Genomic DNA, 14,901 nt, shown 5'->3' with positions numbered 1-14,901 from the left:
TGTGGATCCCTGATCCAGGTTGGGGGAGCAGAGCCACAGGGCCTTGAAGAACCTGGCCAGGTCTGCCCTGGGAGAGATTAGGGACAAGCCTTGAAAATCACAAGTCACGCACCTAAACGACATGCAGGATGTGCATTTCAGGGGCAGGGGGCGACAGGCCTTGGGGAATGTCCCAGTCAGCAGCAAGCATTCCACCCCCATCCCATCCCTCCACCCACTCCATGATGCTTTTGTCTCCATCAAGATCCTTGGGGAATGTTGCATGTCCCTCCACCCACCCCATGATGCTTTTGTCCCCATCGAGCCCCTTGTCTCCTGTGCAGGTGCAGCACCCCTCACTCTCCCCTTGCGTTGCTGCTAAACGGGCAGAACCCTCCAGTGGGCGGCACACAGGGACGGTGACCAGGTCCGGAGGCTGTGGTGCCTGGACCCCAGACCGGCTTCCTGGCAGGTGACCCTGCAGGGTGAGCTCTCCCAGGTGGCACAGTGGGTAGGATGGCCCTGGGACCTGGAGAGCCCCACAGCCCAGGGCACGGCAGTGAATGACCAGGCTCAGGAAGACCTGGGCATGGGGGCTGAGCAAGGACTGAGCCTTCCTGGGCACGGCCGTGAGTCCCACCTGGTGACCTCCCTGGAGGAGTTAGGCCACTGTCCCCTGTGACTTCTAGGTTAAGTCACTCACTCCTAGAAACAGTCATGGCTGGAGGAGACCAATGTCAGCTCAAAACCGTGTGTGCCCCCAGGAGCACAGCAGGAAAAGAGAATCAGGTGACCAAGGAGTTTATTGGGGAGCAGGAGGAGGTGCTGACAGGTTTAAGTCGAGGCCAAGTGACCCACGGCAGAAAAGCTGGGAGGGAGGACAGGGGACCCAGCAGGCAGCGGGGCACCTGCTGGGAGGCAAGAGCTGGGGAACAGCGATGATGGAGGCTCCTGGGAGTAAAGAGGGGGAGGTCACCTCAGCACAGGGGAGACACGGGGACCCCGTCTCAGGTAGGGGCAGCCACCTAACCCAGGTCGGGACCTGAGCCAGCTGGCCCTAGTGGATGTGCCCATCAGCAGCTAGACTCCTGGCCTGAGAAGAGGGCTCAGCAGGCCGGGCAGGAGCATGCAGGGTGGCAGAGGAGGGACACGTAGGAGGCCGGGCGGCAGCAGCGGGGCTGGCAGGAGGCAGGGGCACAGCAGGAGGAGATGGGCATGCAGCAGGTGGACCTGCACACGGGGCGGCAGAGAAGGGACACGCAGGAGGAGGGTCTGCAGCAGGAGATGGTGCAGCAAGCCGGCTGGCAGCTAGACTTCTGGCAGCATGAAGAGGAAGACTCAGAGCAGATGGGCACGCAGTAGATGGGCTTGCAGCAGATGGGCACACAGCAGGCCTGTTGGCATGGGGAGGAGGTGCAGTAAGCTGACTGGCAGCTAGATTGCTGGGAGCATGGGGAGGAAGCTCCAGAGCACATGGACACACAGCACACGGACTTGCAGCAGATGGGCACACAGCACACAGGCTTGCAGCAGACGGACTTGCAGCAGACAGGCACACTGCAGGCCTGTTGGCAGGGGGAGGAGGTGCAGCAAGCCAGCTGGCAGCTAGACTGCTGGCAGCATGAGGGTGTGCAGGAGCTGGTGCAGCCTGATTGGCAGGGGCTGGGCTCACAGCTCACTGGGGCACAGACCAGGGCCAGACAGGGGGGTGGGGCACAGCAGCTAGTGGTACAGCAGCTGGGGGCACAGCAGGGGGGCTCGCAGCAGCTCTCCTGGCAATTGTCCACCTGCCAGGAGGAGCCGGTACAGGTGCTGGGGGAGGAGACTCGGCTGACACAGCCCACGTCACTGGAGCAGACAGACATGGTGGATGCAGCAATCACATATGTCCTGGTGCAGCAGGTGTCAGCCATGGTGGGTGCTGGGATGGGTGGTGTGAGTGCTGGTGTGAGGTGTGTGTGTTTGCGTTCCCTGGCTGCTGAGGTTTTATACCCTCCCTGGGTATTTTCCTCACAGGAGTCTCACAAGCATTCCTTTTCCTTGTTGTGGCTGAGACTTTGCCTCCAGGCAACCCTAATTAGTTTACTTGCTGTGGGATGTTACTGTGGTCCCAGGACTGCTGCATGTGGTTGGGTGATGCTGGCCACTTGCAGGTGTCTGTGCCCAGCAAATACACACAATGATGCTGAATGTCTGCTGGTGGAGCTGGGAGTCGAATAGTTCATGAGTTGGCGAGTCTGGAAAACCCGGCCCCACTTTCCTCCTCTCTTTGCCTGTGTGTCTTTGCTATTGGGGTATTTGGTGCCGAGGTGGGGTGTGTTTTACCAGCAGATGCTCTTCACCTGTCCCAGAGTCCTGCTCCACTGAACAATGGGTGTCTTGGCTGGGAATGCACCCCTGGCTCCACACCCTGCCACCCCCACCTGCTCCATCTGCAAACTCTGGTGGGGATGCCCCTGTATTAGTCCACTTTCACACTGCTGATAAAGACATACCCAAGACTCAGAAGAAAAAGGGTTTTAATTGGACTTACAGTTCCACATGGCTGGGGAGGCCTCAGAATCTTGGTGGGAGGTGAGAGGCACTTCTTACATGGTGGCAGCAAGAAAAAATAAGGAAGAAGCAAAAACAGAAACCCCTGATAAACCCATCAGATCTCATGAGACTTATTCACTATCACTAGAATAGCACAGGAAAGAGCGGCCTCCATGATTCAATTACCTCCCCCGGGTTCCTCCCACAACATGTGGGAATTCTGGGAGATGCAATTCAAGTTGAGATTTGGGCAAGGACACAGCCAAACCGTATCATTCTGTCCCTGGCCCCTCCAAATCTTATGTCTTCACATTTCAAAACCAATCATGCCTTCCCAACAGTCCCCCAAAGTCTTAACTCATTTCAGCATTAACCCAAAAGTCCACAGTCCAAAGTTTCATCTGAGACAAGGCAAGTTCCTTCCACCTGTGAGCCTGCAAAATCAAAAACAAGCTAGTTTCTTCCTAGATAAAATAGGGATACAGGTATTTGGTAAATACAGCCATTCAAAATGGCAGAAATTGTCCAAAACAAAGGGGTTACAGGAACATGCAAGTCCAAAACCCAGCAGGGGAGTCAAATTTTAAAGCTCCAAAATGGTCTCGTTTGACTCCAGGTCTCATCCAGGTCATACTTATGGAAAAGGTGGGTTCCCATGGTCTCAGACAGCTCCACCCCTGTGGCTTTGCACCCCTGTGGCCTCCTTCCTGGCTGCTTTCACAGGCCGGCATTGAGTGTCAGCAGCTTTTCCAGGCACATGGTGCAAGGTGTCAGTAGATCTATCATTCTGGGGTCTGGAGGATGGTGGCCCTCTTATCACAGCTCCACTAGGCAGTGCCCCAGTAGGGACTCTGTGTGGGGGCCCTGGCCCCACATTTCCCTTCCACACTGCCCTAGCAGAAGTTCTCCATGAGGGCTCCACCCATGCAGCAAACTTCTGCCTTGGCATCCATGCATTTTCATACATCTTCTGAAATCTAACCTCAATTCTTGACTTCTGTGCACTTGCAGGCTCAACACAACATGGAAGCTGCCAAGGCTTGGGGCTTCCACCCTCTGAAGTCACAGCCTGAGCTGTACATTGGCCCCTTTCAGCCATGGCCGGAGTGGCTGGGATGCAGGGCACCAAGTACCCAGGCTGTACACAGCATGGGGACCCTGGACCTACAAAACCACTTTTTCCTCCTAGGCCTCTGGGCTTGTGATGGAAGGGGCTGCCATGAAGGTCTCTGACATGGCCTGGAGATATTTTCCCCAAGGTCTTGGGGATTAACATTAGGCTTCTTGTTACTTATGCAAATTTCTGCATCCAGCTTGAATTTCTCCCTAGAAAATGGGTTTTTCTTTTCTATTGCATAGTCAGACTGAAAATTTTTCAAACTTTTATGCTCTGCTTTCCTTATAAAACTGAATACCTTTAACAACCCCCTCTCCCTGGTGTACATCTCTCTCAAGGCCCATCCCAGATGCTCTTCTTAGTTCTGCTTATCTCAGAATTATTAAACAATGCATATGCTCTGTTATTTCTTGCATTTTCAATTTCAGATATGATCTGATTTCCTATTGTGGAGGAAAGTACTTTCTCTTGTTTATCACCAGGCCCATGAAAAGTTCCCCTCTTCCCATCCTCAGAAGGCAAGGGCAGTAAAATATCAATATTTGGTTAAATCAGTGTTCAGAATGTATATTATAATAAAGTAAGTATTGTTCATAGCCAAGTCTGAATAGTGGAACCAGATTAAATTTCCTTATTTGTACATGTTTTGTTTTTGTTTATGTTTTCCCCCTCTTGGAGTTAAAAATTGCTCCTCCCCAAACTCTGACTCATTCATCCCCATGCTCCACTCAAGAGATTCAAATATAACAATCTATTAGCTTCATTTATTTTTTGGAAACATCTCTCTTAGAACTCTCTTATTTGTGGACTGGTCTCTATTGACTGCTCCCTCAGCCTGGTACACAGGTTTCCTGGGATCTCCCTTCACTCTTGTCTTTGAATTTTCATTCATCTCTCTCCGATGTTGACTCCATTACTTCCTGGATGCCTTGTCTTTTTCTTTCTAGATTTATGCTGTTGTTTTGGTGGAGCACATCCTCCAGTAACTTTCTGAAAATGGGTGCAAGGAAGATATATTTCTGAGCCATAGCATGACTAAAAATGCCTTTATTCTGCTCTTCTATTTGATTGATAGCTTAGTTGGATATAATCTGGGTGGAATTGTTTCCCTTTAGAATATTTTGGGGAAGTTGTGGAACATTTCCAGAATCCTAAATGATCCCTTGTGCTGTCTCTCTGTTGACCCCTCCTCCCTAAGTATTAGTTGCTGTTCTACCTTCTCTCATCATTGGTTAGCTTTGCCTGTTCTATGGAGCTCTTTTGTTTTATGACTCCTTTTGTTCAGCACAATATCTGTGAGAAGCACCTTGTTGCTGCATGCATCAGTACATCACTCTTTTTTTTTTTTTTTTTTTTTTTTTTGCTACCCCATTGCATTAAATTCTACAATGTATTATTTGTCCATTCTCTTTCACAGTGTTAGAGATTTGGATTATTTCCAGATTTTGGCTGCTATTAATAGTGCTGCTAGAAAAATTCTTGTAAACTTTTTCATTGATACTTTTACTAATTTCTCTTCATTGTGCTCCCAAAAGTGGAATTGCTCAGTCATAGATAGGCATGTGTTGGTTTAGCATATACCAACAACTTTCTAAAGAAATTTACATCCCCACTAGTTGATTTTATAATTCCATTTATTCTGTATCTTTACAAAATGAGGTTTATCAGTCTTTTAAAATTGGTTTATTTTGGAAAGTGTGTAGGAATATTGCACTGTTGCACTAATGTGCATATCCCTGATGAGTAAAGCTGCTCATTGAACCTTGGATATCTTTTCTTGTGAAGTACCTGTTCAAGGCATTTGCTTGCTTTTTAAAATATGGCTACTTGTGTTTCTTATTGATTTGCAGAAATTTATTACGTATTCTGAATATGAGTGATTGTATATTTGCGATGTGTCAGTGAATGTTCAATAACTGGCTTTTGTTTTTGTAACAAAAATCAAAACAGAAGTCCTGATTGACTGCATTTGCCAACGTCCACATGTGAATACTCCCAACCCAGCTAAATCCAGGCTGCCAAGACAACATCACTTAATACAGAGATGGGAAGAGAGGGGTGCACATTAGCTCTCATGAGCCAGGGCATGCTGACTTTAGTGCACCGCTGGATATGGGAATTGCAGATAACTCATCCAAGTCTGGGGTTTAAAAATAAAGTTTTTAAAAAGTCAGTTTTATTGAAGTATGATTCCATACTGTAAAATGTACCTATTTAAAGTTATCATTTGATAAGGTTTGAGAAAATATACATTCATGTAACCACTACCTGGATTTTCTATCATCCCCAAGTTTCCAGGTGTACTTTTCATGATCAATCCCCACCCCTCCTGACTCTGCCCCAGCAAACAACTGATTTCCTCTGTATCTCAAATAGGTTTGTCTTTCCTGGAATTTCATATAAATCAAATTCTATAGTACAATTGACCCATGTGTCGATGGACACATGGCTTGTGTGGCAAAAGCTTCTTTAAACATTTGTGAGCAAGTCTTTGTGATATGATTTCACTTTTCTTGGGTAAACACATAGGAGGTGGAGTGTGTGGGGCATGTGAAGGGGGCGTGTGTCATGTTTATGACACCACCAAACTGTTTTTCAGAGGGATTGTTCCATTTCATGTTCCCACCCCAGCAAATGTAGGAGAGTTCCATTTCCTGCACACATTTGCTGACACTCGGTATTGGTCGTCTATTTCAATTTGAGTCATGGTTATGGATGTGTTGTGGTATTAATAGTATCATTTGATGAAGAGACGCTCTTAATTGTGGTAAAATCCGATTTACTAATTTACTCTCTTATGTGTAGCATTTTTACCTCCTGTTCCCAAAATCTTTGCCTACAACAACATCGTGAAGACATTCCCCTATATGTGCTTCTAGAGCTTCATTATTTTTATTTCATTTATTGTTTATTTACTAATTTTTAAATTGACAAATAATAATTGTGTGTATTTACTGGGTATAATGTGATGTTTTGATCTATAATGTGATGTTTTGATCTATGCATGCATTGTAGAAAGATTAAATCAAGCCCTGTAATACCAGCACTTTGGGAGGCCAAGGCAGGTGGATGATGAGGTCAGGAGATCAAGACCATCCCGGCCAACATGGTGAAACCTTGTCTCTACTAAAAATACAAAAATTAGCTGGGTGTGGTGGCGCACACCTGTAGTCCCAGCTACTCAAGAGACTGAGGCACAAGAATCGCTTGAACCCGTAAGGCAGAGGCTGCAGTGAGCCAAGATCGTGTCACTGCACTCCAGCCTGGTGAGAGAGCAAGACTCTGTCTAAAAAAAAAAAAAGAGAGATTAAATCGAGCTACTTAACATAACCATCATCTTACCAACTTACCATTTTTCTGGTAAATTAAAAATGTATTCTTTTACCAATTTTGAAGTATGCAACACATTATTTTTATGTGTCACCATGCAATGCAATAGGTCACTAAAGCTTTTTCCTCCAGTGTGATGGAATTGTTGTTTCCTTTTATCAACATTCCCTTCCCCCATTCCTCCCCTCTGGCAGCCCCCAGCCTCTGGTAACCACCTTTCTGCTCTCTGTTTCTAAGTTTGACAGTTTTAGATTCTAGACACAAATCATGCCGTTTGTCTTTCTGTGCCTGGCTTATTTCACTTAGCATAATGTCCTCCAGGTCCATTCAAGTTGTCACAAATGACAGGATTTTTCTCCTTTTCATGGCTGAATAGTATTCCGTTGTGTATATATGCCACATTTTCTTTATCCATTTGTCTATTGATGGACTTAGATTGATTCCATACCTAGGCTATTGTGAACATAGGAATGCAGACCTCTCCCCAACAGAATCATTTCAGTTATTTTAGATATAAACCCAGAAGTGGGATTTGTGGATCATAGGGAAGGTCTATTTTTAGTTTTCTGAGGAACCGCTATACTGTTTCCTGTAGTGGTTGTACTAATTTAGATTCCCACCAACAGTGTACAAGACTTCCCTCTTTTCTATATCCTCCCTAACACTTGTTCGCTTTCATCTTTTTGATAAGAACCATTCTGACAAGTGTGAGGTGATGTTTCATTGCATCTTCAATGTGCGTTTTCCTGATGACCAGTGATGTTGAGCATTGTTAAATATACCTGCTGTCCATTTAAATGGCTTCTTTTGAGAAATGTCTGTTTAGGTCTTTTGCTCATTTTTATTTATTTATGTAGTTACAGTTTTTTGAGCCAGGGTCTTGCTCTGTTGCCAGGCTGTTTTGTCCATTTTTAAATTGGGTTATTTATTTTCTTGCTACTGGGTTGAGTTCCTTATTGTGAGCAGTAGCCCCTTGTCAAATATATGGTTTGCAGATTTTTTCTCCCAGTCCATGGATTGTTTCTTCACCCTGTTGATTGTCTCCTTGGCTGTACAGCTTTTCGTTTGATGCAATCCCATTTGTCTATGTTTTCTTTCGTTGGGTGTGGTTTTGGGGTCCTATTCAAGGAATAATTGCCTGGACCAATGTAATGGAGATTTTCCACTATGCTTTCTTCTAGCAGTCTCACATTTCAGGTCTTATGCTGAGGTCTTCAGTGCATTTTGAGTTGATTTTTGCATATGATGTAAGATGAGGGTCCAATTTTAGTTTTCTGCACATGGATATTGAGTTTTCCCAACACCGTTTATTGAAGAGTCTGTCCTTTCCCCATCGTTTGTTCTTGGCACCTTTGCCAGAAATCAATTGACAGCAAACACTTGGGTTTGTTTCTGGGATTTCTGTCCCATTCCATTGGTTGATATGTCTGTTTTTATGCCAGTCCCATGGTGTTTGGATTACAATAGCTTTAAAGTATTTTGAAATTAGGGAGTGTGATGCCTCCAGCTTTGTTCTTTCTACTCAAAACTGTGTTGACTATTCAAAGTCTTCCTACTCAAGACTGTTGGCTATTTAGAGTCTTTTATGGTTTCATATGAATTTTAGGATTGTTCTTTTCTATGTATTTGTAAAAATGATATTGAAATTGTTAGAGATTGCATTGAATCTGTAGATAGCTTTAGGTAGTATGGACATTTTAACAATATTAATTCTTGTAATCCATGAATATGGGACATTGTTCCATTTATTTGTGTCTTCTCCAATTTCTTCTCCAATTTCTTTCATCAATGTTTTGTAGTTTTCAGTGTACAGATCTTTCACTTCCTTGCTTAAATATCTTTCTAAACTCTTTTTAATGCTATTGTTTCTTTATCTCTTTTTTGGATCCTTATTCATTGTTAGTATATAGAAATGCTATTAATTTTTCTATGTTGGTTTTGTAACTCGCAACTTTATTAAATTTGTTTATCAGTCCTAACAGTTTGAAGACTAACAGGTAGAGTCTTTACAAGAAAAGAAAACTACAGGCCAATGTCCTTGATGAATATAGATGCAAAAATCCTCAAAAAAAAAGACTAGCAAACTGAATTCAACAGCACATTAAAAAGATCATTCGCTATGATCAAGTGAGGTTTATCCCAGGGATGCAAGGATGGTTCAACATACATAAATCAATAAATGTGATACATCACACTAACATTAGGAACAAAAACCACACGATCATCTCAATAGATGCAAAAGAAACATTTGAAAAACTTCAGCGTTCATTCATGATTAAAACTCTCAAGAAAATAGATATAGAAGAGATGCACCTCATCGTGATAAAGGCCATATGCAACAAGCCCACAGTTGACGCCATACTCAGTGGTGAAAAGCTGAAAGCTCTTTCTCTAAGATCAAAAACAAGGCAAGGATGCCCACTCTTGTCCTGGAAGTTCTAGCCAGAGCAATTAGGCAAGAAAAAGAAATAAAAGATACTAACATAGGAAAGAAAGAAGTGAGACTGTCTCTGCTGGTGATGTGATCTTATATAGAGATCTCATTATTTTATCTTTGACATTTAAGTCTAGGGTTCACCCCTAGTTAATTTTTGTGCATGGTGTCTCGATCGTCAGTGAGATTGGCTATCTTATCCTATGATTTTTGGCCATTGGACATCTTATCCTATAATTGAGTATTTCCATCTCTTTTAGTAATTTCTTTTAATGTTTTCTTTATAAATTCTGAATTTGAATCCTTTGTTACATACTGTTGGTGAAGGTAATCAGTGCTGGTTCAGAAACCAACAGAATTCAGCACGTCAATGGCTTAAGCCCACAAAGCCTTCCCCACTCCTCACATCGCCATCCAAGCATGCCGTGCCCCTACCTTGTGGACCCACTCTGGCACGGGAGCCTCCAAGATAGCCTGGCAAGGAAGAGAGGCAGCAGGGCTCCCAGAACCTGTGGCCAGGAAGTGGCAAACATCTCCTCATGCACGTTTAACCAATAGAAACTCATCGTGTGGCCCTAACTAACTGCAAATGGCTGGAACCTGCCAGCCCATGTGCCCAGGAGGGAGACAGTGAGCCCACAGACTACCCAAGATGCCCCACAGGTGGCTTCTCTGGATGGGATTGGTGGGAACTTTGGTTGTGTGCTTGTGCTTTTGTGTGCACTTTACTGCATTCAAGATTGTCAACATTTTCTCTAATGATTTGTGCCTTTTGCATTTTTTATGAGATATTGGTTCTTTCACCAAGGATGGCAGTAGGCATTGTTGACAAGGGGCAAATAGTGATGTCCAGGTGACAAAGGGCAGTTTCAGCCACCGTCAGCTTCTGTGGTGCAGCTGAGAATGGCCCCTTGGAGGAGGCCTCCTCTCTCCGCCCAGCCCCCTGGTGCGCCCTTCCTCTGCGCGAGCCTCTGAAGTTCCACCTTGGAAAGGAACTTGATGTTTCTCCCCCACAGCACACCTCCCTTGAAGTTCACACCCGGGGCGTGGGGGCATGTTTGCACAGAAGCTCACATGCCTGGATGCTTGCTGGGGCCATGCCCTGGGGGAAGAGCCAAGTCTGGGATGCTCAGAGGAGGACGTGCTTCTCTGAGCAAGGCCCCTCCGTCTTGCTGTCTGTGGGATTCAGGTGCCTGTAGTTGGGGGGCTCACCACATGGTCCTCTTGGTGCCTCCTGGACAGCCAGAGGGAAGCCAGTGAGGCAAAGCCTGGCTGCCGACTTAGGGTGCAGCCCTCATGCCAGGTGGGGTATGTGGGGGCTTATTCCTTGCTGGTGCTCCAGCCCCACGCCAGAGTTTCAGGTCACAGCCTCTGTGGCCACCACAGGGGAGGGATGGCTTGTTGCAGGCGCAGTACGGCTCTGCTCCTTGTGAAACCCACGATGGCCTGGCCTCACCCAGCCTCCTCCTCTGTCTCCACCCCATCTGGAGCTGGAGTCAAAGGAAGCACCACCAGAAATGTGCCCAGCACTGTCCTAGGACAGCATTGTTGTCACTTGGGAAGGGCACCCTGGGGCCCCAAGGCCACTCAGGGTGGCGATTCTCCAGGAGGACACAGGCCACAGAGGTCGTGGTATTCACGGCTGTGAGTTCCCACAGGAGAGGACACTGAGAAAGATCAGCCAAGAGAAGGATGCCTGGGACCAAGTCCAGGGGCACCAAGCTCAGCTTTGGAGGCCTCTCCCGGGGCAGGGGTCACGCAGGACCGCCCTTACTCCCCTTGCAAGTAGCTGGGACTCTGCGTGTGTGACGTTGGGGACGCCCTGCCTGGTGGTGTACCCAGGGATTGGTCACATGAGCAACTTCTGCCTGGGCTGCGCCAGAATTCCAGAGACTCCCAGCGGGGACGGGAGTGTCTGCCTAAACGACGTGGTACAAACAGCTCAGGCCCAGTGAGTGGGGCGGGGTAAGCCCCTCGGAAATCCCAGTTGCCATATTCTAGCCAAAGGCCAGACCAGCCAGCAGGCCTCAGGACGGCCGTCCCTGCCCACTGTGTGGACCTTTTCTGCACACACGGCCATGGGGTTTCCTTTCTGGAGCCAGGGGCTGGACACAACCCAGTTTCCGGGGAGCCCCCAGGGCAGCTCCACCCAGGGCAGGCGCTGCTGTTGGATCACTCACCTCTCCCATCCCTCAGGCCTGCCTACCCCTCGGACATCCCTGTGGTGAGGGTGGGGCGGGGCTGCCAGGACACCTGGGAAGGACAGGGACCTCGTGGCGTGGGAGCAGCCCAGGACCACCCATGGGTAGGGGGCATCAGGCAGGGGTCTTTGGTTGTGAACAACAAGAATGAATTCCAGTTGTACTTTTTAGGAAAGGAATTTATTAGAAGGGTCTGACCTGTTCCCATGGTCAGGGAAGACAGAGAAAGAGGCCCAGGCCCACAGCAGGGGAGGAGCAGAGCTTGCCACTGGGCCAGGGCAGTGACGAGAAACCCACACCGGATACGTGTCTACCCTCGTTTCTCCCCACACCGGGTCATGGGCTGGGAGGACCCACTGACTTTGCTGGGTCACTGCCCACCTGTTGCTGGGGAGGCAGGGCTGGGTAACTGGGGGAAAGTCAAGACTTGGAGAAACAGCTGAGCTGCTGCTAGGAGGAGAAGTGCACACTGGGTGGCCAGCTGGCCACTGACGCCCACTGCAGGGCTCAGGAGCGGGATGTGGAGAGCCGTCAAGGGTAAAGAACCCAGGGGTGCAGGGGCAGTGAGCACTCGGCTTTGGATGATCTTAAGGAGATCACTCAGCAGCTGGACTTCTGGGTTGAGGTGGGGCCGCAGCATGCCGGGCGGGAGCACACAGGGCGGCAAAGGAGGGACACACAGGAGGCCGGGCGGCAGCAGCTGGACTGGCAGGAGGAGGTGGGGGCACAGCAGGAGGGGATGGGCACGCAGCAGGCGGGCCTGCACACGGGGCGGCAGAGGAGGGACACGGAGGAGGAGGGTCTGCAGCAGGAGGTGGTGCAGCAAGCTGGCTGGCAGCTAGACTGCTGGCAGCATGAAGTGGAAGCCCCAGAGCAAACAGGCACGCAGCTCACAGGCTTGCAGCAGACAGGCACGCAGCAGCCTTGCTGGCTTTGGGAGGAGGTGCAGCAAGCCGGCTGGCAGCAAGACTGCTGGCAGCACAGAGAGGAAGCCCCAGAGCAGATAGGCACACAGCAGATGGGCTTGCAGCAGACAGGCTTGCAGCAGACGGGCACACAGCAGCCCTGCTGGTTTTGGGAGGAGGTGCAACAGGCTGGCTGGCAGCTAGACTGCTGGCAGCATGAAGAGGAGTCCTCAGAGCAGGTGGGCACACAGCACACAGGCTTGCAGCAGACAGGCACACAACAGGACTGCTGGCAGGGGCAGGAGGTGCAGCAATCTGACTGGCAGCTAGACTGCTGGCAGCATGAGGGTGTGCAGGAGCTGGTGCAGCCTGATTGGCAGGGGCTGGGCTCACAGGCCACCTGGCAGGAGGGGTTGGGCACAGAGCTCACACAGCTAGACTGCTGACAGCACAAAGAGGAAATCCCAGAGCAGATGGGCTTGCAGCAGACGGGCACACAGCAGGCCTGCTGGCAGGGGGAGGAGGTGCAGCAAGTTGGCTGGCAGCTAGACTGCTGGCAGCATGAAGAAGAAGCCCCACTGTAGACGGGCACACAGCACACAGGCTTGCAGCAGACAGTCTTGCAGCAGACAGGCACGCAGCAGGACTGCTGGCACAGGGAGGAGGTGCAGCAAGCCGGCTGGCAGCTAGACTGCTGGCAGCACGAGGGTGTGCAGGAGCTGGTGCAGCCTGATTGGCAGGGGCTGGGCTCACAGGCCACCTGGCAGCAGGGGCTGGACACACAGCTCACTGGGGTGCAGACCAGGGTCAGGCAGGGGGCCGGGGCACAGCAGCTGGGGGCGCAGCAGGGGGGTTCACAGCAGCTCTCTGGGCAGTCGTCCACCTGCCAGGAGTCAGAGCAAGAGTCACAGGAACCAGGAAGGCAGACGCGGCTGCCGTAGCTCATGTTGCTGGAGCAGACGGACATGGTGGACGCGGCCATGCTGGGGGTTGAGCTGGAGGAGACGGGAGTGAGTGGTTGAGTGAGTGGGTGAGTGGGTGGGTGAGTGGGTAAGTGGGTGGGTGAGTGGGTGGGTGAGTGGGTGAGTGAGTGGGTGAGTGGGTGAGTGTGTGTGTTAGGTGCTCAAGGATGTTGGCTTTTATATCTGTCCCTGGCCTGTTGTCCCAGCTGGAGTGTCAACAACTCCCACCCCTTCCTTGTTTGTGTTTAAAACCTAGAGAACTCTTATTAGTGTGAGTTTCATGTTTAGTCCTATGAGATGCCGTTCAGTTTGTGAAGTCCAGAGTCTATATTTGGGTCTGTTGACACACCATCACCTCCTTTGGCTCCAGAGCATAATATTGAAGTAGACAGGGTAGAATGTCTGGAAATAGAGTGTCACGGGGGCCTATGCTGGCTGCAGGAGAGATCCATCCATCCTAATCCCAGTGTCTGTGGGCCGTCGCCAGGGGACTCTGCTTGTCTGGGTGGCTGTGGCTTCTGGAATGCCAGGCTCGAGAAACCCCAGTCAGTGATGGCGTGAGGGTGGAACGTTGCTAGAAGTGACTCCCCACACTCTCTCTGTTGTATGAAGTCCCCCCTCAAGGGCTTTAGAGCAAGTGGCAAATGGGAAAGGGTGGACAGTGGTGTGAGCCATTTGCCGTCAGGTTCACAGTAGTTCCTAGGGGGCTGTGCACCCTCTCTTCCATATGGGCTCTTAGGGAGGTCCCAGATCCCCGTATGGGGCCTCCCATCTCCATTTGCTTTTATCCCGAACACCGCGACCCTGTGAGTCTAACCCAGAACACCTAATGCATCTCCCCCGCGAAAAGCACAGCCACCCGCGACAGCGCTGCTGTGTGGGAAGCAGAGAGCACTGCTTTCGCTTCCAGTGTATTTTCCTGATTGCTCACTAAGTCCTTGGTCACCCCAGCTAGACATCTGATCTAAGTCTCCATTTCTTCTGCAAATAATATCCAGTTGGCCATCACGTCTTTTTGGTTCTTTCTGCTAAATGTTTCCGATTTTATCTGATACTTTTACTTCTCAAGCATTCATTTATTCACGATGCAGTGAGTCCTCCCCTGTGCTGGAGATTGCACCAGGTGCTGAGAATGTGAAGGTGAAGGGTCAGTAGCCCTGACGGTGCGCCCCACCAGGGAGGGAGGTGGGCTGCTTGGTGGCTGGTGATGTCAGTGATGACTGGGCAGAGCCCAGCATGCATGGGGCCCAGAGGAGTGGCCCCTTTCCAGGTGAGAGGGCTCCAGGGGCCCTTCTGGTGGGGTTTGATGCCCAGGCAAACCTCAGAGGCTCAGGGCGTTCTGTGTCTCTATCTGTGTTTCCCAGTCCAGGCCTCTTAACTCCTAGGGGATTTAAGAAAAGTACAAAAGGCCTCAGAGGGCTAGAAAGTCAGTTACGTG

At 49.4% G+C, this 14,901-nt stretch overlaps 2 protein-coding genes across 4 annotated transcripts; both read right to left on the bottom strand.

Annotated features, from left to right (window-relative positions):
* Window positions 1-1,085: 1,085 nt before the first annotated feature.
* LOC139363022 (keratin-associated protein 10-8-like) lies at window positions 1,086-1,892 on the bottom strand. Its single transcript, XM_071095812.1, has one exon. The coding sequence runs from the start codon at window positions 1,890-1,892 to the stop codon at window positions 1,086-1,088; it is 807 nt and encodes a 268-aa protein (XP_070951913.1).
* Window positions 1,893-12,196: 10,304 nt separating this feature from the next.
* On the bottom strand, window positions 12,197-13,483 carry LOC105472524 (keratin-associated protein 10-7). 3 transcript variants are annotated; one of them, XM_071095808.1, is made up of 2 exons: window positions 12,653-13,483; window positions 12,197-12,493 (listed from the first exon to the last, which is right to left on the bottom strand). In XM_071095808.1, exons 1-2 carry the CDS (start codon window positions 13,481-13,483, stop codon window positions 12,197-12,199), a joined length of 1,128 nt encoding a protein of 375 aa, XP_070951909.1. The 3 variants fall into 3 exon arrangements, with proteins under 3 accessions (XP_070951909.1, XP_070951908.1, XP_070951910.1); XM_071095807.1 differs by having other exon boundaries at window positions 12,197-12,566; window positions 12,723-13,483; XM_071095809.1 differs by having other exon boundaries at window positions 12,197-12,485; window positions 12,954-13,468.
* Window positions 13,484-14,901: the final 1,418 nt, after the last annotated feature.

The sequence above is a fragment of the Macaca nemestrina genome, chromosome 4, assembly GCF_043159975.1.
Source record: "Macaca nemestrina isolate mMacNem1 chromosome 4, mMacNem.hap1, whole genome shotgun sequence".
NCBI lineage: Eukaryota > Metazoa > Chordata > Mammalia > Primates > Cercopithecidae > Macaca > Macaca nemestrina.
Note: the sequence above shows the minus strand (reverse complement) of the source record. Positions and strands in the feature narration are given on the sequence as shown.